Source organism: Rhagoletis pomonella, unplaced genomic scaffold, assembly GCF_013731165.1.
Source record: "Rhagoletis pomonella isolate Grant_MI unplaced genomic scaffold, Rhpom_1.0 Rhpom_scaffold_00013, whole genome shotgun sequence".
NCBI classification, from domain to species: Eukaryota; Metazoa; Arthropoda; class Insecta; order Diptera; family Tephritidae; genus Rhagoletis; species Rhagoletis pomonella.
Genome location: NW_023458567.1, coordinates 351,471 through 378,321, shown reverse-complemented (window position 1 = coordinate 378,321; position 26,851 = coordinate 351,471). Strand labels below are relative to the sequence as shown.

The 26,851-nt window shown below is 35.9% G+C and overlaps 2 protein-coding genes across 5 annotated transcripts; one reads left to right on the top strand and one right to left on the bottom strand.

The window, feature by feature from the left end:
• Positions 1-1,153: 1,153 nt before the first annotated feature.
• LOC118748415 lies at positions 1,154-21,827 on the bottom strand. 4 transcript variants are annotated; one of them, XM_036482804.1, is made up of 10 exons: positions 21,379-21,812; positions 20,975-21,304; positions 19,621-19,783; positions 7,502-7,636; positions 6,937-7,414; positions 4,358-6,804; positions 4,088-4,283; positions 3,843-4,023; positions 3,542-3,661; positions 1,154-3,452 (listed from the first exon to the last, which is right to left on the bottom strand). In XM_036482804.1, the coding sequence occupies exons 1-10, from the start codon at positions 21,810-21,812 to the stop codon at positions 3,266-3,268; spliced, it is 4,671 nt and encodes a 1,556-aa protein (XP_036338697.1). In that variant the 3' UTR covers positions 1,154-3,265. The 4 variants fall into 4 exon arrangements, with proteins under 4 accessions (XP_036338697.1, XP_036338700.1, XP_036338699.1 ...); XM_036482805.1 differs by lacking the exon at positions 3,843-4,023 and having other exon boundaries at positions 3,360-3,452; positions 21,379-21,827; XM_036482807.1 differs by lacking the exons at positions 19,621-19,783; positions 20,975-21,304; positions 21,379-21,812 and adding an exon at positions 10,222-10,409.
• Positions 21,828-25,073: 3,246 nt separating this feature from the next.
• On the top strand, positions 25,074-26,709 carry LOC118748408 (zinc carboxypeptidase-like). The gene is made up of 2 exons (XM_036482797.1): positions 25,074-25,464; positions 25,578-26,709. The coding sequence occupies exons 1-2, from the start codon at positions 25,114-25,116 to the stop codon at positions 26,580-26,582; spliced, it is 1,356 nt and encodes a 451-aa protein (XP_036338690.1). The 5' UTR covers positions 25,074-25,113; the 3' UTR covers positions 26,583-26,709.
• Positions 26,710-26,851: the final 142 nt, after the last annotated feature.

The following is a 26,851-nucleotide window of genomic DNA, read 5'->3' as shown; positions in this document are numbered from 1 at the left end:
TCTCGAAAGAAAAAATCCCGAAATTTTGAACTCACGGAGAAGTATCTTTTTTTAATTGTTTGCAGTTAATTAACTATTTGTCGGAGAAAATCAGTTAAGGTATCAAAATGTAAAAAACTATATTTCACCCCAAAAAAATATTGAGGTGTAAATATTGTATGAAATGACCCATATGTAAGTTTTGTCCTGGTTAGGAAAAACATCTTCACTTTTTCAGATTTCCAAAGAGCGAAGAGCATCGAAGAAAGTCCACATAACGAGGCGTAACCATGAAAATAATATATGATTTTTTCTTAAACTCATGCTGGATTTCCGCTAGTCATTAAATGGCAAAAATTTTAACGACAAAGTTAGGCATTAAAAATATTCGTGTCATCACGATAAAAAAAAAATTCTTATTAAGTTCATTTCCACATGGTATTTTTTAAATAGTCCATTTTTTTTTGGTATTTTTATGCTTAATGGAAATCCGGCAATACTTTCTGATGCAGAAATGCTCTAGATGCTTTAAGAGTATTTACGCATCAAGATTACATTTTGAAACAAATTTCGCTGACGTTATTTTCAAGGAAACATGAGACCGTCATGTTTGTGTAATTCCCTGAACCGCCCCTGTTATGATATGGCACTTCATTCTATGTAGTAGTTTACAAATATACACGTATACTTGTACCATCACGAAAATTGCCATGGGCTGTCTTTCTTTGATTTCCAATTAAAAAACATTGCGATCAAATTGTCCCTGCAAACCAAAGTTCCCGAAATCTTAACAAAATCTTTAGGAGTATCTCATTTCTGTAACGATTTTTTGTAAGAATATTCAAAGAAAATTATATGAAGTGGTTAACACGAAATCGTAAAGAAATTTCTGTACGAAAAATAAAGAAAATTCTGAAAAAATTCTGCAATAAGCATTATTTTAATTGCTTCACCGATTTTCTTCTGAAATTTCTTAAATGAATCGAAGGATGTACAGTTTATTTCATTTTAGAAAAATCGGAAAAAAAATCGGATGAGATCTTTACGAATTCTTTAAAATTTCTCTACGACTCAGATTACTCTGAAACAATTGTGTACAAATATGTACTTACATCGTACACTCGGTTTATATGTATTTATTTCTAGGAAAAATTCTTAACTAAAAGGACCGTTCTGATTTTGGTATATTTTTATTTCTAGTACGAATATCTATGGCTAAATATACGACACTATTTTTCAAATATGTATTTTTATATTTATGAGTATGTATTATAGTAGCAGTAATATACATATATATGTATGTATGTACATACATATTACTGTGTATTGCATTATGTTTACAAAAGCTTTTGCTCTATTAGAGAGAGTAAATACACAGAAGAAGGATTTCTTTTTAAAAAATATGTACATATGTATGTATTGAATAAACAATTATCAACTTGATTCTTCTTTAAATCGGTTGCCGAAAAAAAATATTGTATGTAAATAATAAAATAAAATGTATAGGAAAATACTGTCACTGTATGTGCCTGTCTGTGTCTGTCTATACATGCTTTTACAAAACTGAAAATACTTATGATTCTAATATCACTATTTCTACTAGCAATTTTATCGAAACGATTTCATTATGCATTTGTAGATTCAATGCGTAGTACATAATATGTATGTAATGTCAACGAAACCTTTCTATATATGTATGTATGTATTACTATTCTTTTAGATTGTATGTATGTATACCTTTTAGCATTGATATGATACTTATACCAAGTACATATTATATTTCGAATAATATACGCAGTTAGTATGTATGTATGGTGTGTTTTTGTATTCTAAGTACAAACTTTTTATATCGATGTGTAGTTTTTTGTTTTTATTCTGAGACGTTGTTTATTTTAGGGTGCGGCGAACGGATAGAATTGTGTATGTGGTATGTATACAATCGGCTTTTTTGTTAAAAAGTTAATTATGTATTTATATGATTAGATCTTCTTACCATCGGAATACATTTTTAGATGTAAAATATTATAATGGCACCCTCGCATAATAACATTGAACTTAATACGGTTAAGTGCGTCAAGCAAATTTTAATTCTATAATAATCAAGTCTAGAAATACATTCATAGAATTCTTTCAAGTAAATGAATGATCATTTAAAAAAATAAATAGGATGAGTAATAAATTAATTATCTTATTGCACTTTTCAAACTCTAGACTGAAATATCAGTAGAATAAATATCATTAAAAATAAATACATATGTATGTTTGGCACTAAAAAAAAGTAAAAGAATATTGCACCAGAAACTAAGCTGATTGATTACTTATGTATGTAGTTTTCATATTTTATGAGTTAAATATATGTAAGTATGTATAGTGAATTGCTAAATATTTAAGTTAATCTTGCTCTATGAGCTGCTCAACCAAACTTATGCACGGTATGTCTGTATGTGTGAAATTTTACAATTTTATATCTACAGTGAACTGTTCACGTTTTTATTGTGGTGATCTTAAACTAAAATTAGTAACAAATAACAAATTGTTTCAAGCGTTTTATGTGTGTGTAAATGTGTATGTATGTATATACATATGTGCATAATCCATATATGTATAAGAATGTACATCCAAACATACATCCATATGTATGCGCGTATAGCTGTTTAAATGGCCTCTATAACTATTTATTCCATTTTAGCATTTATGCAAATAGTGCATATCATATACATACATACATATGTATGTAGGATTTTGCATATGTTTCTAATTTATGCATACCAAGGTGCCTATTCATATACATATGTTTGTATGTATGTATGTATAAGTATTTGCCACTGGCGATTTATGTACATATGTACTTATGTACCCACCAATTTTTTAGGTAACTACATATGTACATACATATGCATGTATGTCTGTGGGTATGTAGAATTTAAGCGCATAAGTTTTTATACATACATACATGAGTATTTATGCTACGTACAAATAAAAGCTCCAGGTGCTCGTAACACAAGCTCATTTTGAGACAAATGTATTTATGTATGTATATGTATATGTATATGTACATACATAAGTATAGATGAACATGCATGTGCATGCATGATTTTAAATTGTATTGTCTAACTTTCACTGTTGCTTTATACATACATACTTGCCGGTAAAATATAATTTTATGCGTGTGAATTCATAAAGGCTTCACTGTACGTAAACACACATATGTATGTATGTATGTATGTATGTACATATGCATATAGGATTTAACCAGAAATCATGTGTGAAAATCTAGTAGGAAGGCCTATAACAGCTGTACAATGACTGGTTCAATTAAGCACATATGCTCCGCTCCCCTTACCGGCAAACGATTCAGGCAGAAATGTCTTATCATTTCGGGAACTGCTTCAAAAGGACGACTGAATTGACCGAGAATATATTGACCAGCTTCATTGCGTTGTATGCGCATATGCATAAATCCTTTAGCGCCCCTGAAAATGCCAAGTATTTTTTTTTTAATTACACGCACACATACTTGTTTAAATATTATATTCTCCTGCATTTTTCCTGGGATACTTACTTTAATGAGAGTGAATAGTCCTGCTTGGTGGATTCGCAATTGCGAACTAAGAAACTTCCTTCGTTGAGGGGTCGCAGCGTATTTTCCGCTTCGATTCTGGTAATCGCGCCGTGATACCAACTGCAGCGAAAATATTGTAATAGTTAATTATTAAAAAATTATGGGTCATAAAATTACTGCCATTGGGCCACAGGCAAAAATTAACTTTGATGTAAATTTTTTTTTATTATCAAAGAAGTTCTGACCCCAGTGACTTGAAGCTGAAAAATGAGTTGGCTATTTGTTGTCAAACATAACTCACCCTTGTCGCTCGAGTGGTATGGAAATGTCTATCAAATCTACAGCTGATGTATAGCCCTGTGCTATATTTAGATTAAGTTCTTTATTGGTTGAAAGGCCTCGTAAATCTAGACTACCAAATTTGCTAGTCTGGCGAGGCTCATTTAAATTTAAAGTTAAATTTTGACGAAATATCGCTGCATCTGTAAATATGAGCTCTTGCAAAAGTTTTCCTATTTTCAGAAATCACATCACCTGCATACTTACCCAACTTCATAGAGATCTTGTTTTCATCCCTCATCGAATGGCTTGAAGACGCTTGCGATAAGCCGCTAGATTCGGTACTGTGCGATAAAATGCCTATTTCTATTTGATTCGTGCGTAGTCGTCTTCTGAGCTTCGGCATATCGAACGGCAGGTCTCCTAAATCCACGGATGTGGCACTACCCGAGGTACAGGTCTCCTTTGAAATAATAGAGAAAATACATAAGTCAATGCATAACTAAAATATGTATTTTCATAAATTTTCTTCATTACCTGCTGAAGGTTCTTTTTTCGTCTTAATTTTGGCATATCGAAAGGTAAATCATGCAAGTCTTGGGGTACCCCAGATGAATTTGCAGCTGTTACAGCTGCGCTCGTGCTGCTCTCATTTGCTTTGTCTGATTGTGAAAAATTAAGCTTCGGAAGTGTAAACTTTTGTATACCGGCACTTAGTTTGGAGTCTTCTCTTGAATGCAGTGAGATTCCACTATCAGAACCGATTATTTCATCGGCTAAATGTAGGAGCGTTTTATTGGGTGGGGGTTTCTTTTTCTTAAGTATATCGGGTTGCGTTTGTTGTTGTGGTCTGATAGTTTCGATGTTCGACGCTGAAGCGTTTGAACTTGTTTGTTGTTGTGTCTGTGTCAATTGGGCCAGTTGTGTGATTTCCTCAGGGGAGGTATGTTGAGTCTTATTTTGTTCGGACAATTCGGAAGCTGGTTCTTGGGAAGACTTGTCTGAGATTGGGCTTAAGATATGTAATTTAGAGTGGACAACAACGGGCGCTCGTAATGGGAGCGCAACGCTCGAGCTACCAGATTCAGAGCTATGTGAACTCAACGAGGTTGAGTTCCTTGACTCTGAACTGGAAGTACTTCGGTTTCCTTCACTGGTACTCGAGCGTAAAGATTCCATGCTGCCACCACTACTCGATGTGGCAATGCTTTCGGTCGAGGAGTAATTATGTGCCCTTCGACCGCCATTTCCCACATGGTGGCGGTGAGAGACGTGGCTTTTTCGCAATTCTAGTACTCGCCCCGATTCAATAACAAAAGAGCGCGGTCGATCACGAACTCTAGCAATATTCGATGGCGGAATATTATGAATGTTGCGTGATGTTGAGGATGGTGGATTTACGTAAGCGCTATCGGTAAGACTGTTCTCATTACTGGTACCTATTGACAGAGCTTGCTGATGTTGCTGGCGCAAAGAAGACTGTAATGGAAGACGTAAGTCACGTAAACGTGGATGGGCTGGATTCGAAGACGGTAAGTTTGGAGCGCTTTTTATACTATTCATTAGGAAACGATCATGTTTTCCTGGAAATTTTATAGGCAATGGTGCAGTTGACGGCGGAGATGGTGTATATCCACGAATAGGTAATTGTGATGTGGAGGCGCATGCTGCATCAGGTTCTGGGTCAACAGTTTGACTGCGAATAAGAACTTTTTCAATGCCGGTTGTTATACCAGAAACATTGCTTTGGAAGTCACTATCCTTTTTGGGATTCACCTCTGCAGGAAGAGCAGCAAGTGGCGATCCACTTCCACTTGCATTTCCACCCGAGTTGCTACTTTGCTCTTGTATTGCGTGGTTTTTAGAGTTTTTTAGTCTTTTGCCTTCAAGCCGAGATTTTACATGACCGGTTTTTTTCGAACGTGTGTCAGGCTTTGTGACAGCGCCAGTGCTACTGTTTGGCTGAAATAATACAGAGTGGTTCGTTATACGATCAACTTCATCGAGGTCATCGTCCGATTTGGCTATTTTACAATCAAAAGCAGTCTCATATAATTGTCGCGTACGGCCAGACATTTCGTCGTCGTCCAGCAAAGTAATTGCACTTTTTAATTGAGTTGGACCTTGTTCATCAAATACGTTTGCAGTGGACGAGTTTAAATTGCTTACATTTGAAATGCAGTCTGAGCACTCATGCACGCCTTGTGGATGGACGTAGAAAATGCTACGTGGTCGAAAAAATTCGTCGATATCTTCCCCAATTGTCGGTGCAACGCAGGCGCAAATAGCCGGGCCGAACAATTTATGAGGCGGCATCGACGAGTTATCTTCTATAATTGGCAAAGTTTTTGTCTCCTCAGTTTGGTGATTGCAAGTACTTGGGTTTGCACCAACGGCTATTGGCTGTATATTGCAGGTTTTGCGAACTAAAGCCAATGCCCTTGCATGCCACTGACGCCGTTTTTGACACTCACTGCAGTCCGATTCCTCTGAAGTTGATGTTGTTGGCGAATCACAGCGAATTATATGCACTCCCTCCTCTGTAAACGAATAGCGTTTTGGTGTCTCATTAGCTGCTTGCAGTGGGGTATTTTCAATCAGTTCAATTTTATCGAAATCGTGCTCCTTGTTTTCTGGTGCGTCTAGACTTGTACTCTTACGATAGGGACCTACTACATCATTTATGGATGGCTGCGTCGACTGCGGTGGTTCGGAAACTGTGGATTGGCGACTTTTATTCTTGGTTTCCTTGTCTATGACTCCAACTTCGTTGTCTTTCGATTTAAGTAGATCGGAGTAGTAGTATGGCGACGGATTCCGTTTGCTTGTATCTGGTGGTGCAACCACTAATTTGCGAGGACTACGGTATAATTGTGATGGCAATGGGTGTACTAGGTCATCGGAAATGCTGTCCGGTGAGTTAAGCTCGGGAACTTTAATTGATTGATTGTTTTCATCATCTGATGACTTGGGTCCTGACGAATCTGAGGTCAGGAAGCACACATTTTTTTTTTATAAAAAACATAAATACATATCTATACATATACATACATACAAAGGTAGTTACATAATTTTATACTTTTATAAGGTAGATACCTTGCATAACACATACTTACCTGAACTACAGTTTGAACGCTTAGCTTTTTCTTGGCCTTTAGGCGAGCTCAGCTGATGATGAGATCGCCGATTTTTGTTCACTCGCCGCTTTGCCCTCTTATGATGAAGTTTTTTCTGACGTTTTGAGTCCTTAGGATCTGAATAACCTTCGATTAGTTTGATTGAAGCGTGCCGTATTGTATTAGGTAGAGGCGGATGGGATTGAAGAGAGAGTTGTGGTTGCGATTTGTTGTAGGGGTTATGGGACTTCGATTGAATGGAATGTGAGTTGTTGGACTGGGAGTCAATGTGTGTTAGTTGATAAGAAGGAAGTGTGTTGTTTGGGGCAAAAGTGGATGAGGGAATACTCAATGTTGTTTTATTTGTTGGTAATGTCGACAACGGTGCTGGTGGTGGTGGTGGTGGAAGCGATTCCAAGTCTTGCGATTTTGTTTGTTGGCTTTGGTATTGACTTTCTTTTGGTTCGGACAACGCAATCTATACACGTGAATTTGTTATAGGTATAATGAAAAACACTCAAAACAAAAAAACAAATAGCATATATGTATATATTTCTTCACATACGAATTCTGTTTGCGGACTAGGATGAGCCCAGTTTACGGGATTTGTTGGTAAAGCTTCTGCTAAACATGGATCAAAACTGGACGGCCGTTTCTTAACAAAGTCAACTGGTAAACTATAATCGTCACAAATAGCAATCTGAAAACAAAATTTATTAATTTTAAAATGTATTAAATATCACTTTGCAACTACATAAATATGAGTATGTTGCACTTTTAAATACATATGTATGTGTATTCGAAATCTCGCAAAACTGTCAACATTCGCACCTCAAAATACAGCTGCAATCGATATAGTTCGCGGCAATCGGAACAATACCATTCAAACTCATTTTTTCTTTGTATTTCCCTATTGGTACCTGAAGATATACCGATACATTTGTCATGAAAGAGGCGGGCACATGGACCCGAACACTGTACAGTTAATTCATTCAATGAGAAGTCTATCCAACAACGACGGCAAAACATTTTTAGACTATTTTTTATTAGTAAACGCTTTTAAACTATAACTGATGCAACCAATATCGACGACTTCTCTAACAGACTATCATTTTGCAACTAAAAGTTGAATTCTTAGAATTATAATTCGAATGATGCTAATGTGGCCTTTTCCGCACAAAACAAGATCGTGTGGTGGATTATATGCTTACGTATATACTAAAGACTACGAAAAATGTTTTAGCCTGGGGCTAGAAAACACTGTACATCACATCAATGTGCTGTCTGTCGTCCTTAAATAACTACCTTTTCACTCAACTGACACTGCGCTTTCGACTACGCTTTGTATACAAGTAGGTATTCTATGGTATATGGCTTGTATCGTTGATTTTTGCCAGCAGCTGTTTACGCTGAGTTGATTAATACGCCAAACGCTACACTCCGTAGGCGCTTCTCATGCATATAAAATCTGCATGCTGTGTATTCGCTTTATGCTGTCTTCTTTTCATGGATTGTCCATTAAAATGAGCAGAGTAATAATAACTTGTGCCTTTTCATAAAAAACATACATATGTACATATGTATGTATGTATGTATAAAAATGAACATTGCTGGTAAAAGTAGCGTAATAAAAGGTTTGCATACTCGTATACCTTTTCATTTATTTATATGATAACAGATATGCGCATACACATAGATACATATGTAAGTACATATGCACTTTCCCACTACATAGGTACATACATATGTATATGTTTATACAAAAGTAACTATATACGGAAATATATAGGCACACAAGTATGCATTTATTAGGATATACATATGTGTGTATGTATGTATGTTTTTGACTTAGTTTTTAAATTTGTCGAAAAAATGAAAGGGGTTTATAGATATGTGTCTAGATATAGGCGATTCACATTAAAATAAATTCGTTCTCGCAAACGACCACCCATGTTCATAGAGATGCATTATAAGGATATGTATTTATATAACAGGTACACGCACACATATGCACGTATGTATGTACATATGATTTTTCTGTTTTCATAGAATTCGAATCCTTACGTTCATTACTGTTGATATCGCACAATTAAAGCGTGAACGGTTTATACATACAAATACATATGTAAGTACATGTACATGGTATGTATGTATGTATATACCAGTCTATGCACGTACATATAAGCCACTCAACGCTGATGTGATATTTGATACTTTGTTCCTAACCAAACATATGCACATATACATATGTATGTATGCATATGTATGTATGTATGTACATACTCGCCATAATAATTTGATTATATCTTCTGTGACGGCAAACTGACTCAGGCGTCGGGAAACCCCTCATGGAGGTGCCCAACCAAAACTGCCCCATCCTATGTTCATTAACAACGATGAGTCATGAAGGTCGTGACGAAAACAAGGTATACGCCGCGGCGTTAAAACTTGTGCATCTTCGAAATTTCACCGCAATCATTTCGAGAAGAGAGTTGCGCCCAACACACTCATATATTTGCATGTACATACACTTATACATACATACAAACTTATTAACTCACAACATGTCGACTTTCGAAGAGCGCAGATGAATTACTCTGAAAAGCAATGGAGACGGCTTTTAAATACATATGTATTTCGAAAATCCACCAATATGAATGTATAAAAACAAACCACAAAGGTACTAACTAGAAAATTGGTATGTACTTTTAAAGCTCGAAAAATCAATTTCGCAATTTGCCGTATTATGCGCAATTTCCTTTTGTTTCTCCATTTAACTAAATAATACAATTCCAAAATGAACTGCATGTAACTTTCGATTTAGTAGTTTTAATATACGGAATGAAGCTGATACCGAAAGTCCATGTAAAAACAAATTATTTGAGCCACATATGTATGTATAAATTGCACACCATATACAATGCGCGCATAGGTGCATATGTATGTATGTATGTATGTATGTATGTATGTATGTATGTATGTATGTAAGTACTGATTGATTTGTGGAATAAATAAAAAAAAAAAAACCGTAGAATTTCGCCTTACCTTTGACAATTTAGGCTACGCAACAATAAAACTCATCACGATACAAATATTGTAAAACTATTTGTATATAAACAAACGATTAAATAACGAAAGGACAATTTCTCACAAACATTTTGGTATCGAAGATGGATGGACTAAGCGTTAGTTAAGTGCCGTTCAACTACGTTTGTGGTGTGATATGTACATTTGAACTGCTTTTATTTTGTTGGTAATAGAAATTTTCGGTTTTCCGATTTGTACATATAAGAGCGATTCAAAGTTTGTTAGCATACGCTTTAAATTTTTATTATAGAATACAGATGTACATATATGTATATGTATGTATATTCACAATCCGGAAGGTAATTTTTCTTGTTTTTGTATTTTCTTATTAAATTAAAATAAATTGTTTCGTGCCAAAGTGGACTGCTTGCTGCACTCGACGTTTATTTTAGGACTGCGGGTTTTCTTTGCAGGAAGACATTTTATTCCAATTTCAACCCCTATGCATGAAAACACGGGGTTGAAATGCCTTGCAAGCTTTAGACTGCAAAAGCTCATGTACTGCGAATTTAACTCTCTCTCTCTCGTGTTCGAAAAAATACAAAAGAAATTAGATGTGATTTTTTAAAAGCGAAATTGCCACTTTGTTCGTACATTTTTACATATGCATGTAATTCGATCCGGGTAGGTTCTGCAATTCACTTCCGAGTGAATTTGAACCCCTGCCAATTGGAATTCAAAGCGAGTTTGATTGAAATTCACTCGGAAGTGAATTGCAGAACCTGCCTGGATGATATGTGCAAAAAATATTCACTTACAAATCAGAATACAACAACAAAAGTTGAAGTCTGTTTAAGTGGTCTAGTAATATTTGTATGGAGACCACATAAATATCATAGTATAACGGCGATCGCCCCTCGGCAGACAATGGCAAACCTCCGGGTGTATTTCTGCCTTGACAAAATTTCGCATTAAAATCATTTGCCGTTCGGAGGCAACGTAAAATTATCTTGATAATAAAAGGCTTTCAAAGATAAAGCCGAGAAGGAGTGTCTTAAAGAAAGAAAATAAACAAACCAATTTTAATAGCCAATTTCACGAAAGCAATTTAAGTGAAAAATGATTTTAGTTTTTTGAATGTTATATGAAAATTGACAGAAAAAAAGAAAAAAAAAATCATTTTCCATTTAAATTGCTGGTGAAGCCGGCAGTAAGACTTGTCTGGAAGAAATTAATTTAGAAGTATAAACATGTTTAAATTGTATATGATTTGATATTTGAAATGTGTCTTTAAATTCCCTATTTAAGTTCTATGAACAATCTAGATTGGGTGAACAGGCCTTGCGGGAATTAGTTCACTCAACACGAATTGTACTGTATCATTATTATTGTTGTTATTATTATTTTTATTGTTAATATTAAAAGGTGCCTTCAAAAAATAAATGAAAGTATGGTTATCAGTGTAAAAATTTAATATTGTTTAGTATCAGCAGCTCATTACAAACTACATAATTTGCATAATTTATTTTTGAAAAGACTACAAAATTTGCTAATAACGTTTTCATGCAATTATCCAATGGGCCAATGCATTCCTAAATACATATCGTACATTCTTACATACTAACAGTAATGGGCAAAATTGTAACATAGTGTCACACTTTTTATTTCAGCAACGGAAACGGACTGTTTTAATTGGGTCGGACCAAAGGGAGAGGGGTGTCAGTTGAGCTGGGTTGAGATGGCATGTGAAGAGGTGGTTGGTGTCGTGCGGGGAGTCTCTACATGTCGAGCACTCATTGGGGATATTGAGGTCGATTCTGGAGAGGTAGCTGTTGAGGCGGCTACAATATCCATACCGTAACTGAGCCAGGGTAACGCGGGTCTTTCTTGGCAGTTAAAAATCCGTCTCTTCTACAGGTGGTGATTGGGCTCAGATCAAGGTATTCATAGGCCGGGAGTCGAAGTAGGTGGTGACCGACTCCCTATGAATGTCGTTGATAGCTCGTCTGTACGTCATCGGGTCCAGTGGTTGGTCTACGTATTTCTGAACTGCGTCTTTGTAGGCGAAGAGGTGCCCCCCGACGTGCCTGGGCGTATACTCCTCCTGTGGTCTGTTAGGGTGTTCACTTCTGTGACACCCCACCAGAAACTGATTACAAAGCATTTTGTTGTGCTCCCTTACGGGGAGCACTTGGGCCTCGCTGTGTAGGTGGTGCTCAGGCGACGTAAGTAGGCCCCCAGTCGCTGTCCGGAGTGCGGCATTCTGATAAGTCTGTAGCTTTGTCCACTGCGTTCAACTAGTCCCCGGTGACCAAACTGGTGCTGCATAATTCAGAACCGGCCGGCCGATTGCCTTGTATGTTGCCAGCAACGTTTCTTTGTCTTTGCCCCAAGTGCTGCCGGCGAGCGACTTTTCGAATTTTTTACTGTCGGTACTGGTGTACCATCGACGTGAATGCCTAATTCTAGTCTGACTTCCTTCGTCCAGGTTGTGAAGAGGGTTGTCGCTGATTTCGTTGGGGGGAGTGTTAGGCTCCTTGCACTGAAGAAGCAAGAAAGGCTGGAGAGATAGCCGTTTACTTTTAAGCAGAGGTCATCAATTCCATTCCGAGACGCCAATATCGAGCAGTCGACAGCGTACGAGATCTTCTTTTCTGCTGCCAATACGATCTATTTGGCAATACTTCGCCTCGCTGTCTATTGAGTTGCATTAAAGTTTAATACTTAAAGGCTTTTGCGGGAGTGGCTGCATCGCTGCTGGTTACCAAATTTTTTAAGATGTCGGGGCCGCAAAAAAATGTTATTCAGCAGACTTCCTTTCTCTTGAGGAACACTTTTGGCTAAATTTGTTTAAGCCGAATTTCCACCAGGCATTACTTAAATGCCAAACTTTTTAATGACAATGCTGGGCATCAAAAAAATGTGTGCCATTACATTCATAAAAATAGTCATTATGTATGTGTTCATGTGGAATTTTTTAAATGGGCTAGTGGAAATTTGGCATTAGTCTTAAAATTTTCATCCAAATTTTTTTCCCACTTTTCCTTTGGTCTCACCATTCCGCAGTAAATCTGTTATTTGAATTTATGTTTCCTGATCGCCAATATTTTTACTGGTAATTCCTTGTTGAATAAACTTCAATTAAGAAAAAAGTAATCTGACGTCAAACTAAGCGAAAGATAACTGTAAAATCCAAAATCATCATATTTGCCTTACTTAACATTTTTGTCTGCTAGATTTGTTATTGTTGTTGGATTGGAGGAGTGTAGGTGCTCCAATAAGAATATACAACAAAAGTGTGACAGTCATTAGAATTGGGGAAGACAGCGGTTGCCGGAATAAAAAGTCTTACACCATGTTACAGTTTTGCACGTCACTGTACAATAGTATTTATGTATGTAAGATGATTCTCAATTAAAATAATTATTAGAGATTTACCGAACACTTATTAGTACATAGTTGTATACAAACATATGTATGTAGGTAGTATATATGTACATACATATGTATTCGTATTTGCTAGTCAGTCATTCAGTGTCTCACAAACAACTGATAACCAAAGACTAAATACGACGAAAAGTTGTCAGGAAATCCGCTTGGAATAAGAGCAGAATTTAGTGTAAAAACTCGTGGCACGAAGACTAGAGCTATTCCAAACTAGTCAATTATATACATACATACACAAGTACTTATGTATCTATGTGCATAAAGGTGGTCCTAAAATACATGCGGAATAAAAAAGTTGAAAATATTCTAAATGGACAAAAAGAATTCCAGTATTTTTTTGTTAAAAAAATTATATCACTGGATATGTTACGAAACAATTGAACAATTGTTTTATTTATTTTTATGAAAAAGTATTTTTCACATATAAAGTAGGTGGGAAACTTCATGGGTTTTGAGACAGTTATGAATATCTTCTTTTTTTTACGAACAAATAAGAGTAATATATTTTTCATTTAAAAAAATTCTAGGGGCTAAGAGCTTAACATTTTCAACTTTTTATTGAACCACCCTAATGTACATATGCACATACAACTATAGTTGTACATACAATATGTATGTATGTGGGCACCTTCTCTATGCTGATTTTAAAAACCGAATTGGGCATTATTACACTTGCATGTACATGTCTATGCAGGTTCATATGTACTCATTTAAATACATACATATTGTATGTACGAGCACATGTAGCGTATACAAATTATATTCCCTCTAGTCACTAAGTTTTAGCGATTTCGGCATCCGAATTCGCTTTGAATCCGAATTGGCTTTGAATTTTTCTAGGTTTACGACCATAGAATCATAGTAGATATGTATGTATGTAGGATAAAACCTGCGAGTGATGAAATATTAAAAAATGATGACGCGAACCAATAAAAAAAGAGTAATTTAACTAAACTACAATTTTAATGCAAATTTAGTTGGTTTTAAATGCATGTAATAAGTAGATTCGTGTTTGGTTGAGCAGGGTATGAACCACACGTTCACAGGTGTTTGAACATATGTATGTAAGTATTTATGTATGGACATGTTGCACCCAACCACAAGAACCCCCGTAACCTTTGCCACCGGAAGAAGTTGGCGTGCAAAGGTACATGTGTTTGTTCGTACGCGGGAGTCTCTCGTCAAGCTGGTATTCAAATTACGTACTTACAGATTATACATACATATGTATGTACATATACCGTACCTTTGTTACAAGAGTGTCATAATACAAATTTATGTTTATTTTATTTAAGTATGCAGAAGTGACAGTCACTTCTTCTTCTGTGTTTTGTAAAAATTTCACAGCCGTATCGATTAAGAACAGTTCCTTAGAAGAAAATGTGTCTTCATTTTTACCATGGGAGCGTATTTAGTCTGTGAACTTTGAATCCGTTTTTATTCGCGGTTTTGATTTTCTGGATTTTGAGCCTCTTGCCGCTAAAGTGCGATATGTACATACACACATAAATATGTATTGCTTTAACCTCTGCATTTGTGCATCGTACCGTTACAATTCGTTTTCCTCTAATGTATGAATGTGTTTATGTACATACATATGTATGTAAGTATGTATATGCTGGTGTGAATTAATTGATGCAGGTGTATGTGCGTAACAGCGTAACTGAATGTACGTTTGATTCTGTTATTAGCAACTTGGGAAAAAATTAATTTTACCACCACGAGTAAACATACATACATATGTACATAGTGATTCTTCTTTGGTTAAATTTAAAATAGGCGCATTCAGGCGTTAATGCGAAATGCAAATGCAATGGTGCAAAATGTGAAAATGCATAAATTTATAAATAAAATCTCGTATCAGGCATTGCACATTAGGGCGGGTTGATTTGTATGGATGAAAAAAAAATTAAAAATCGTATAGCAAAAACGTAATCTACATTAAATTCTAAGAAAATTCTCTGAAAAAACGATGGGTCTAAAATCAAACCCTAATCCGCGCCTCTCGACTTGAAAATTTTTTTCCTCTTTTTTCGCTAAAATTATTTTCTTTTTTTGAAATATATTATGTTTTATTATATTATATTATAGTTTATGCAATACAGGTTTTGTTTTGAGACTAATCAAAATATTCAATTATCAAAAAAGCAGTTTTAATGAAAAAAAAGTTTGAGTGTAGAAAAAATATAAAGTGCAAAAGAACTACCTTACTAAACAATTTTAGTCAGAAAATTCGATTTCTTTTTGGAAAAACCTATTTTTTCTAACATTTATTTTTTTGGCAAAGGCGGCCATATAAATTTTCAAGTCGAGAGGCGCGGATTAGGATTTTATTTTAGATACATGGCTTCTTCGGAGAATTTTCTTAGAATTTTATGTAGTTTACGTTTTTGCTATACGATTAAAAAAAAAATCAACCCGCCCTATTGCACATGCTTTTGGTTGATAAAGAGTGAAATGAAATGATTGAGGCGAGATTGTCGGCTGTGTGGATAAATATCGCAATTTCGAATTTCGCACCGGTGCAATGCATTCGCATGAACGCCTGAATACCCCTAATGTATTGTACTCGTAGTTTTGTTATGTGGTTGGATGTCATACAAAAAAATATATACATATGTAAATACATATGTACTTGCAAATGTACAACATAGAAATAAAACGACATGTTATATATTGAGTTTGAAATGATTACTAATTTGAAATAAGATTTAATCGTGCGCTTTGTGGTAGTAAATACGTTTTGTTCTTTAAAATTCTGAAATCCGCTTTCGTTTTTATTAACAGTAATATGATGGTATAATTTGTTCCATTATCGATTATATACCTTTAAGTAGCTCGGCAACGCACAGTGCGGTATTTCAACAATTTAGATGGACAAAATTGCTTAAACAAATTTTTCCTGAATTCTGAGAATTTGACATACATATTAGCAGATAAAATATTTTCGTAAGTTTTGTTATTCAACTTCAACTTTTGCTTCAAAGTTCAAGCCAAGTGGAACAAATCGGCAAAGCATCGTGAGCGATTTATGTCCAATAAGGCCATTTGACTTCAAGAACACCTTTGATGAACCGAAAGTAGCTGTTCTAGGGAATCGCTTGCTCGCGTAGGAGATGAGTAACGAGCAATCCTGAATTGTTTATCCTAGTCCTTGGAAAATCCTTTGAAACTGGACAATAATGTTATGTACTTAGCTGTCACTCACCCTTACTTTCTGGGAAAATTTCCCAATAAACATTGAGCTGGTTAACAATTCGAAAATGATTGAAAAACCAATCTTTTTATCGAGTCTCACCTTCGATAACGAATGTGAAATAGGTTAGTATTCGACTCGAGAACTAGGCCATTCTCGAGCAAAACGGAACCTTCGTTATCCAATGTATTTTACCTTCGTTATGAGTTCGAAAGCCAGCCCATTATCGAATTGAAATTTTAACGAGAGAGAGTGATTGTCTTATATTTCCCCTCGAGAATGAGCTGGATTTCAATTCCTCTCTTGTTACTATGATTTAAATTTTTTTTTTCAAACCCTTCTCGTGTGTATTTCCAATATACTATGACCGTTGGAAAACTATGGTTGGTTATGAGTTCGTTCTAAGTTCGATATGCATATTGGATATCGAAGGTCATTTTCGAACGTTCGTCAAAATGTTTATAAGGTTTTGTTGAAAACAACTACACTAAAAACAAGTGATTAAAAAAAAGTTTTTAAAGCAAGCTTTTATTAGTCGCTAATAAAAAAGTCAAATCGAGTCACGCACCAACTAACGGCGAAATTTTTGTGCAGTTATTTCTTCCCATTCAAGTACATACATTTTAAATATGAGCCAAATCGGACCATAAATCCGGGGTTTCCAAATGTCTCGACAGCTGCGCCTCCTAGCTGATTAGTTTATCATTGATATTGCATTGTTATCGTTACTTATTTGTTTGTTTTTTTAATTCCCTTTTTCGTGCTTCCCATTTGAGCGAATTCAAAGCTCCATAGCAGTGCATAAATCGTGATGGAAAATTAGTTAGCTTTCCGAATTTCAGCAACCCACACTTTTTTATAATTCCCAATAATTCGCAAAAATGCTAATCTGAAAAAACGTATGGTGGGTATATCGGAAATCAGCATCCCAAGTATTCTCTAAAAATAGGCATAAATGATTTTGTCAACCGAACTTGTACTACACGACACACTGTGCAACACTTCGAAAGTTTTAAGTTGATTAATTACAATTTTGTCTAAAGTGTTGAAAAACTAACCAGCTTATTATGCCATACCCAAATTTGTTGGAATATATTTTTTATTGAAAAAGTCTGTTAAAGAATAAGTTAGTGGTTTTTTTTTTTTATAAGCTCAGAAGCGTGTTCAATACAAAACTTTGTACTGCAAAATGTGTGCACATTGATTTCATACATATTTACGTACATAAATCTATCAAACAAAAGAAAGAAAAACGATAGTAGTGATGATGATGCGAAAACGCATGAAAGAAGAATACTTTGGTAGCGCAGCTAAAGAATTCTGCTATAAAAGAATACCAAGTAGAACAATTGGCATCAGTAGCTCCCAAGCACTTCTTTGTAAGAAAGCGCCTCAAAAGCATTTGATTTGCTTCAGATTTGAAAAAGGATATATAATTAGAGGCGTTTTTTTTTTTGTTTTTTATAATGAAGCGGGTAAGCGGAGTCCCAAATTTTGCATTGCTGCTAATTAAAAAATCAAAATTGTTTTTGTTTCTTAGCCAATCGGATTGCTTTTGTTTTGTATGTCGTACGCGAGTGTTATTAGTCTTCGCCAACCTTCATTGAAATATTTACCGCCAGGCAGTGTTAGACAATTTGGAAACGATAACACGCGAATTCCTTCGAATCAGTACTTGGCACCACAGAGCGGAAGGAACTTGCATTACAAAGCTGTGAGCGGAGCGATGAGCTCGGCGCGATTTGAGCACCATAATATTGCAGCAGCACATATACCCATTGTCCGGCAAGATTTTATAAGCGATGCAAGCGGAAACTATAATTTTGGGTAACATGTCGCAATGATTTGGCGGTATACAAGTATGTGTGTATGTATGTATGTATGTATTTATATGATACAAATAGATTTGAAACGGCGAACGGAATCCAAAGAGATGAAACCGGTGATACTCACAAGAGACCACAAAGCGCACTGAACGTACAAGGATCGTATTCTTATACAGGAGACGATGGTCGTACATATACCGTTAATTATAAGGCGGATGAGAATGGATTCCATGCCGAAGGTGATCATTTACCAACATCGCCGCCAGTGCACGATCAAAATGTTGGTGGAGGTTATCGCATACACGGCAGTGCCACTTCCGGTAGCCGAGACTACCAAAGTAACAAAAACGCTTATTCAACATCCAGCCGATATCTGCCGCCTCAACGCTATTAACCAAAGCCGCATTAGGCACAAATGCAATGAAATAACATATTGAAGGATATATTGAAGGATATAGGTTAAAGTGAAGTGTCTAATAAAAGACAAATAAAACTGTAAGCAGTCTATGAAATATTGGCAAAGGATGGATAGTGCAATTAAATAATTTAGATAGTCGAATATATGTGTGTACATTTCGAGGGCTTATATTTAATACACGCTATCTGCAATTTTCACAAAAACTACTTTGTGATGTTAGACTTACCTCTCATCACCGATGTTAATCCTAAATTTGCAATTCAATAGTAAACTCTTATGACAAGTGTTAATAAAAGGTCAGCATTAATATCAATTAAGTTTTAGGTCGATTTTTATATCAGAATCTCATTTTTGGGAAAAGTGCAGATAGAGGGTATTCAATATAAGCCCTCGATTTGTATATATGTTTATAATGCTTATATCGATGGCTGAGTGGAAGATCGACCTATCTCGGCTGCCAGTTCGAAAACGCTCTATCTCAAAAAACTTTTCAAGAACGCCCTATTTCAGAATTTTATTGAGAAACACCCTATCTCAAAATTCGGTTAACAAACGCCTATCAAAATGTATTGAAAATATGCTGATATAGGGCGTTTTTGAATCGGCAGCTGAGATAGAGCGTTTTTAAACGAATTCTGAAATAGGGCGTTCTTGAAAAGTTTTTTGAGGTAGAATGTTTTCGAACTGGTTGCCGAGATAGGTCGATCTTCCACTCAGCCATCGATATGAAACTTCGTGCGTTTATATTTTGCTTAATATCACTTTCATACCTGCTTCTTCATCGTGTCAGTCAATTCGTCGATGCATTCCTTTCGTTCAAACCTTTCGAATTTGAAGCTGTTGGAGCGATAAAGCTCATTATCCTCGTGACGTCTGTTTCTGCACAAACGACGCATTATTATATTACCACTGCTTCCGCCACCAATGCGCGGGCTGTTTTAAATAATAAAATAAGAATATAATGTGATATCTTATTGCCTTTTAGAAAAAAGTTCACATAGAAAAATGAAAGTGAATATTTTTTTTCGCACTCATACATTTTTTTTTTTTGCTTGTTTGACAGGGATTATACTCGAAATTCGTCATTAAATGAAGGTAGCTAGAATTTTATGGCGTCGCGACCGGAAAAATTTCTAATGATAATTTTTTTTATCGTCGAAAAAAACTCTGCCTGTTGGAGGCGACTGCCATCAAGGCAAAATTTATTTGTATGTTGCACGGCACTGCGCCACTATTAGCAGTAGTATGCACCCCTTAGCTGCTACTCTATGGCGATATGTAGCCAATTTATTCCGGCTAGCTAATGCGTTGGCCGGGAATTCTATACTCAATGATCTATTTCAATTATTTTAAGCAAAACCAAATATTTTTACCGAATTTTCTACTAATGCGCCTATACGAGTAAGAATGTTCTCCTGTCATTTACTGAAATATCTTATATTTTTAAATATACATATTTTGTAGGTTCTTACAACTATGTAATAAATATGCATTGAGAAAAGTTGTACATATTTTTAGGGGTTACATTTACCCAAGTACTATGTATGTACAATAGGCAAACAAAGGAAACAATTGGGGCCATTACAAGTGGACTTGAACTGGAAGAGGGCTTACTCTCTTCATGCTTTATGAAATCTAAGGCATTTATCTGGTATACCTTTGTAAACATGTGCACTACATTTGTGCATGCACCTGCATGTATGTATGTACATATATGTACGAGTAAATATATAGTATGTAAGAAGGTAGACAAAGGTGGTTTTGTGAACTAGATTTGAGTGTCTTAGAAAGTGAAAATATAACACTAGAAGAGAAGGATCCTTTAAGGAAACAAACATGTACATATGCACGTATGGCTTTTGAAACCAAAGCATGCATTCATGGGTTTCCACACATAGAGAAAGTGCGAGCATTTATATACATTTTACAGTTGACTTAGAAACAAACCATTCAACAGAGAAAGTCGCATTTTACTTAAACATTTCTAACTTTAACGATCTGGCGAAGAAATGTGTACTTATTTATACACAAGCGTTCATACTTAAGTATATACATACATATGTATGTATGTACACAAGTATGTATGCCTGGGTGCAAGTTTGCTAGATATTTCAAATAACTTACCCGCATGGCTTACAATGAGTCATGTGCAAATCCCAGTTTAGATGAAAATTGAACATGCGTAGCTTTGCGACGGCTCGCTGTCGCAGTGAAATATCTGGAGTAGCTGACGTTGCTGCTGCGGCTGCGGCTGCTGCTGTTGTCTGTCTTGTTGCTATTTCGGATGACATCGTATCCATCGTTCGATTTGTGTTGGGATACATCATTACGGTGCCACTGGGCGCTGATGTAGCCATAATGCGACTCGATGAAAGTCTTGGTTGGCGATGATGTCGGTGATTGCCCATTGTGCCATCAGAAGACTCTTTTATTGTGTAAAATCCACCAGATGATCTATAAATTCGATAAATTTAAATGAAAACAAAGTTATTCTTTGCCTTGATTAGTTAGATTAAGTTCTAGCTTACGACATATTGTCCGCACCGCCTCCGCCTACACAGCTAACACCGCTCCGTCGTGGGCGACTCTTGCGTCGACGTCTCCGACGTCGGTCGGAGGATGCTTGGCTGTTATGAAGCACGTGTTGGCTTAGCGATTTTGGACATGGCGAAACCACATGATTGCCCTCTATGGCAGTTTGTTGGGCGCTGTTATTGCTTGTCTGGACTGGGACTGGAATCTGGCCACTGGCGGCTAAACGTCGCCCAGTGGCCGTGCTGGATGGCAAGTTGCCTGCACTGCCTCCACCAGTTGCGGTCGTTCCCGCAACAGCCATTGTAACAATGTTGCCATCACAAAACCCGCCGCCTGAGCCCGTTGTGTCCACCGATTGTGTGCCGGATGTTGTTTTGGAGGAGCGACCACCGAAACTATGATTAACCTTGCGCCACATGCGTTCCATTATGAAGAGCACATATGCATGTGTGTATATGTATGTATGTATGTGTCCGTATGTATGTATGTGGGCACTTATCAACAGTAGGATGACAGTGCGGGTTGGGTGGTAAGAAATTAACTAATGCATTGAGTGTCTTTAGCTCTCCGATGCCAAATTATTTTGCCAAAACTATAAGGAACCATCTAAGTAATTGTTTTGAACTGTCTGGACAAAAGGAACTAGAAGAACTTTTGTTAAAGTTTATTAGTACTAGATAGCTGTTTATTGCCGTTTTTGTTTTTCTTAATGATTTTACCACAGTCACATCCGCGAATGAATTTATTTAATTTTAATGGTAGTTAATATGATTCTACTGACTTTGGGCTCCCATCTACATATACTCACATATATCTACAAATACATATGTGTATGTATTAACCTTTTTTCCTACAACACTATAACGAACGGAGTGTAATGGCAGTAGATTTTCTTTGTTTCTTCAATTTCAGTGCTTAAGGAAGTAAAAATTGTCAATAACTATTTGTACGGATAAATTGTAGTACACTCAAATCAGGAGTTGTCGACACGAGTGAAGGCTGTCTGTAGGATTTCGTATCTTAAAGGAATCACTTTTTAGTCTTTGCAGGAACTTAGCTTTCTAATATTTATTCGGCATTTTGGCAAGATAATCAATGTTTTCACGTAATCAAAAATTATAAAATATATTTGTTTTTTGACGAACAAAGCCAAACTTTATGGAAATGTTAAAATTTTGACGAGAGCCAAAGCCTGTCACCCGTTCACGTTAATAACAGTTCTGCAGCGTGTACACCAAGGGCAGACCGACGGAATTTTTCCTGTGGTGAACACCATATCGGCACTCGATTGCTCACACACAACCCCATTTTACTCCTTTCTTCTATAAATTAATTTATTTTCAATTTAGATTTTTTCATTCGTAAAGTTTCACTTTTCACGATTTCATTCATTTTAATTACTACAATCACAATCTTCTTTGGTTTTTATGCATAATTTGTGCAAAGCAAAGGACACGTTATCTGGATATTGCTGAATTTTCATGCACAGATGTGTACAATACTCTACTAAAGGCAGACCCTTCTGCACGAATGAAATTTCCACCACTGCAAGGATTTGCTCAATTAGCTCTGAGCTTTTTAGACTGGGTAGCTTTTCTGCTCACTCATTACCTGTCAGATGACAAACATAAACAACTTTCATAATATCCTTTGGAAGGCGCCAGGATTTTTCTGTAATGTAGAAATTTCGAAGTAACTATGACAATTTCATTTCAACCCCCATTTGAATAACCGGTGAGCGCAATATTCGATTATGAGAGGGTTTTTTGCATGTGCATTTGGGAGACTAAATTTTACAGCGAACAGTACATTTTCGAAAGTCCTCTGACTTCGCTGCTGAATACGAAAACACGAGTGCTTACATTCGAACAAACTATTGCTGCCAAACTCATACATACATATGCACAGTCATGGTTCTTTATTTCGTCCAAAATTGTACAACTTCGAAAAGAACACTTATGAAGAAGAATCATTAATGATCTTGAATAATGCCTATTGCTGCATCGCACTAATTCAAAAGTCATTATTTAGTTGGTTTCAAATTTTATTGAAAACGTTGTTAATGTAACATACATATCGAGCCCTAACCGCCAAAATAACGTAAGCGAGATTTTTTTCAAAATTTTCTTTTTGATGCTGAAATATTCCTAGAGCATCTAGATGCATTTCTACATCAAAAAGAAAATTTTGAAAAAAATGTCGCTTACGTTATTTTGGCGGTTAGGGCTCGATATGTATGTGTGTAAGTACGTGAGAAACAAACAAAATTCGTTTTTTTTTTTTTAATTATTGTAGTATGTAAATGTCATCATTAAAATGAATATCATTTGTTTTGTACGTACATGTACAGTATCGGCCATATCTATAGCACGCCATTTCAAAGTGATATTTATTTTTGAGAATTTTCATTTGAAATACAGTTCTTTCTCTAACGAACACCATATAAACCCAAGTTTAACAATTTGTAGAAAACTTCAAAAAAGTGCAACAAATTTTCACCTAAATTTCAAACTTTTTTCTCGGAAGTGTTTGAATTTTTCTAATACACTGTTTTATAGCCCAATCAATTTTAGTCTGATAATGTGCAAGTTTCAAGTAACTAAAGGTTACCGTTGATTTTTTAGAATTTTTTTAGCCAAAGGTGTTGCGGGTTTCTTCCATATACAAATAAATAGAGTTTATTGATTATATGGAAGCCAATGCGATAAAAAAATTCTAAAAAATTAACGGTAATTTGTGCCCTTTGAAATTTGCACATTATCAGACTAAAATTGCAGGGGCTCAAAAACTGTGTACTCAAAAAAAATCTAACACTTCCGAGAAAAAAGTTTGAAACTTAGGTGAAAATTTGTTGCCATTTTTTTGAAGTTTTCTACAAATTGTTAAACTTGGATTTATATGAGGTTTGTTAGAGAAAGAACTGTATTTTAATTGAAAATTCTCAAAAATAAATATCACTTTGAAATGGCGTGCTATAGATATGACCGATACTGTAGGTATGTGCATACATATGTATGTAAGGCATTGACTTATCAGTGATTTTTTTACCCTACATACCAAATGTTTGCCTATTTCGACGGCTGAGTTAAAGATCGACTTATCTCGGCAGCCGGTTCGAAAAGACTCTATCTCAGGAAACTTTCCAAGGAAACCCCACTTGAAAATTTGGTTAAAGAACGCCCTCAGAATTTGGTCCAAAAACGCCCTAGATCAAATGCAACTTTACTTTATATAGGTGGAGCAAAATTAATCAACCAATTTGGGTTTTGAATAACTTTTTTACTAAAAAATTGATTTTGAGTGATGAAAATTGTAGCTTTACAATTTCTTCTGTTAAGTAAAAAATATGATATCCGTCAGGTGGCTATCGCCAGTGTTGATAAACATTTATGCATTTTCCGTTTTGTCGCATTTCCATGACCTTCCGCACTGTTTCCGGGGATAACAGTTCTCCTTAGAGGCTGCAAAGAATTTTGCGCCTTCTGTTACATATATTGTGTGGATTAAGTATCCCCAACTGTGACAGAAAATAGTTATCAGTTCAATAAAAATTCACTGCGATGCCAAAGGTAGGGGTCCGTTAGCTCAGTACTTGACAAAAAAATATCTACGTACATATGTATGTATGTATGATAATGCTTGTATTATGGTCAACTAAACGAACGCTCCTTGCCGAGTGCTCTACTGCAAACAGATCAGTTTCATAAAGCGTGGCTCAGCCGGCAGTCATGTTTTCGAAAATGCGGTCAACTAATTCTAATATATTATGGTTTATTGCTTTTGTGGCACTCTTTGAGATAAATGCAATCAAGCCGGTTTTGAGCTATGAGGAAGGCGAGGACTTTATTAAATCCTATCCCAATATTGCTCGATATGATCACTATAGAGTTTATCACGTGGAGTTGTCTACGGAACAGCACGTTGCCCTATTCCAAGAATTAGAGGAAAAAAGTGACAGCTGCACATTTTATGGCCATGCAAGGCATCCGCAACAAAAATTAACCATCATGGTGGCCGCCCATAAAATAGCCGACTTTGCTGATTTGCTGCAAACTTATAAAGTTAATCATCATGTGCTGGTAAGGAAAAAGATAATATTAAACATCGATGTACAGATTCATATAACAAATTTTAGCTAGTATACTCATATATGTATTTCTTTTATTATTATGCATGTATGTATACGAAACAGAGCTACAATTTTCAAGAAATTGTTGATCGCAACCTTAAAGAAGTGCTCCCGAAGGATATCAATCCGAGAAATATGGACTGGCTGCACTACTTTCATCTCGAAACTATTTATTCGTGGATGGAGTTATTAGCTCAGGAAAATCCCAAAGATCTAACTATTATAAACATGGGAGAAAGTGCCCAAGGTTTGCCGATCAAAGGATTAAGTCTTAAAAAAAATAAAAACAATGGAACAGCGACAATATTTGTTGAAAGTGGCATACATGCTCGTGAGTGGATAGCACCGGCAACAGCAAATTATATCATCAATGAACTTCTCTTGTCGAACGATACAAAGATCCAGAAGTACGCAAACGCATATAATTGGATTATCTTCCCCGTAGTTAATCCAGATGGATACAAATATACCTTCGAAGGTGATCGTATGTGGCGTAAGAATCGTGAAATTTTCGGAATTTGTCGCGGAGTGGATTTAAACAGAAATTATCCATTTCACTGGAACACTACAGGCACCAGCGGCGACCCGTGCCGATATGACTATTCAGGTCCTGCTGCTGCCAGTGAAACGGAAACTAAGAGACTTATCAAATTTGTTCAGGAAAACTTACTTAGCGAAAATATAAAAACATACATCGCTTTACACTCCTATTCACAAATGATTATGTTTCCGTACGGGCATACAGCAGATCACGTTGAAAACTATGATGATCTAACAGCGATTGGGAAAAAAGCCAGTGAAAAGATTAAACAAGTATCCGGTCGTATATACAAAAGTGGCAGTATATATGAAACCATATATCCATCCAGTGGCGGCTCAAAAGATTGGGCCCATGGCGTGTTGAAGATCCCCATCACATTTTCATTTGAACTGCGAGGTCCGCCCGATAGTAAGGATTTATTTATTTTACAAGCCGCAGAAATAAAACCAACTGCCGAAGAGGCATTTGCAGCAATTATTACGATTGTGGAAGAGTCGGAGTCAAGAGGATATTATTCTCTAAATTAAAGGATAATTCAATATTCATTGATTTATTAAAATACATAATTTTTCATAATTTAACAATTAGATTCTGATATTTACACTGTAAGAGCACTTACGAATTTAAATGCAATAAATAAATATAATCAATCTACTTCGTTCCATTGCGAACCAGATTTATGCATATCGGTACATATTCTAAAGGAGGTTCCAGCTCAATGTCTTGATTTTACGTTGCTCTTTGCTTTGATGTGGGAACATATGTAAGTATTCATCTGTACTCAAAGTTGGGTTCT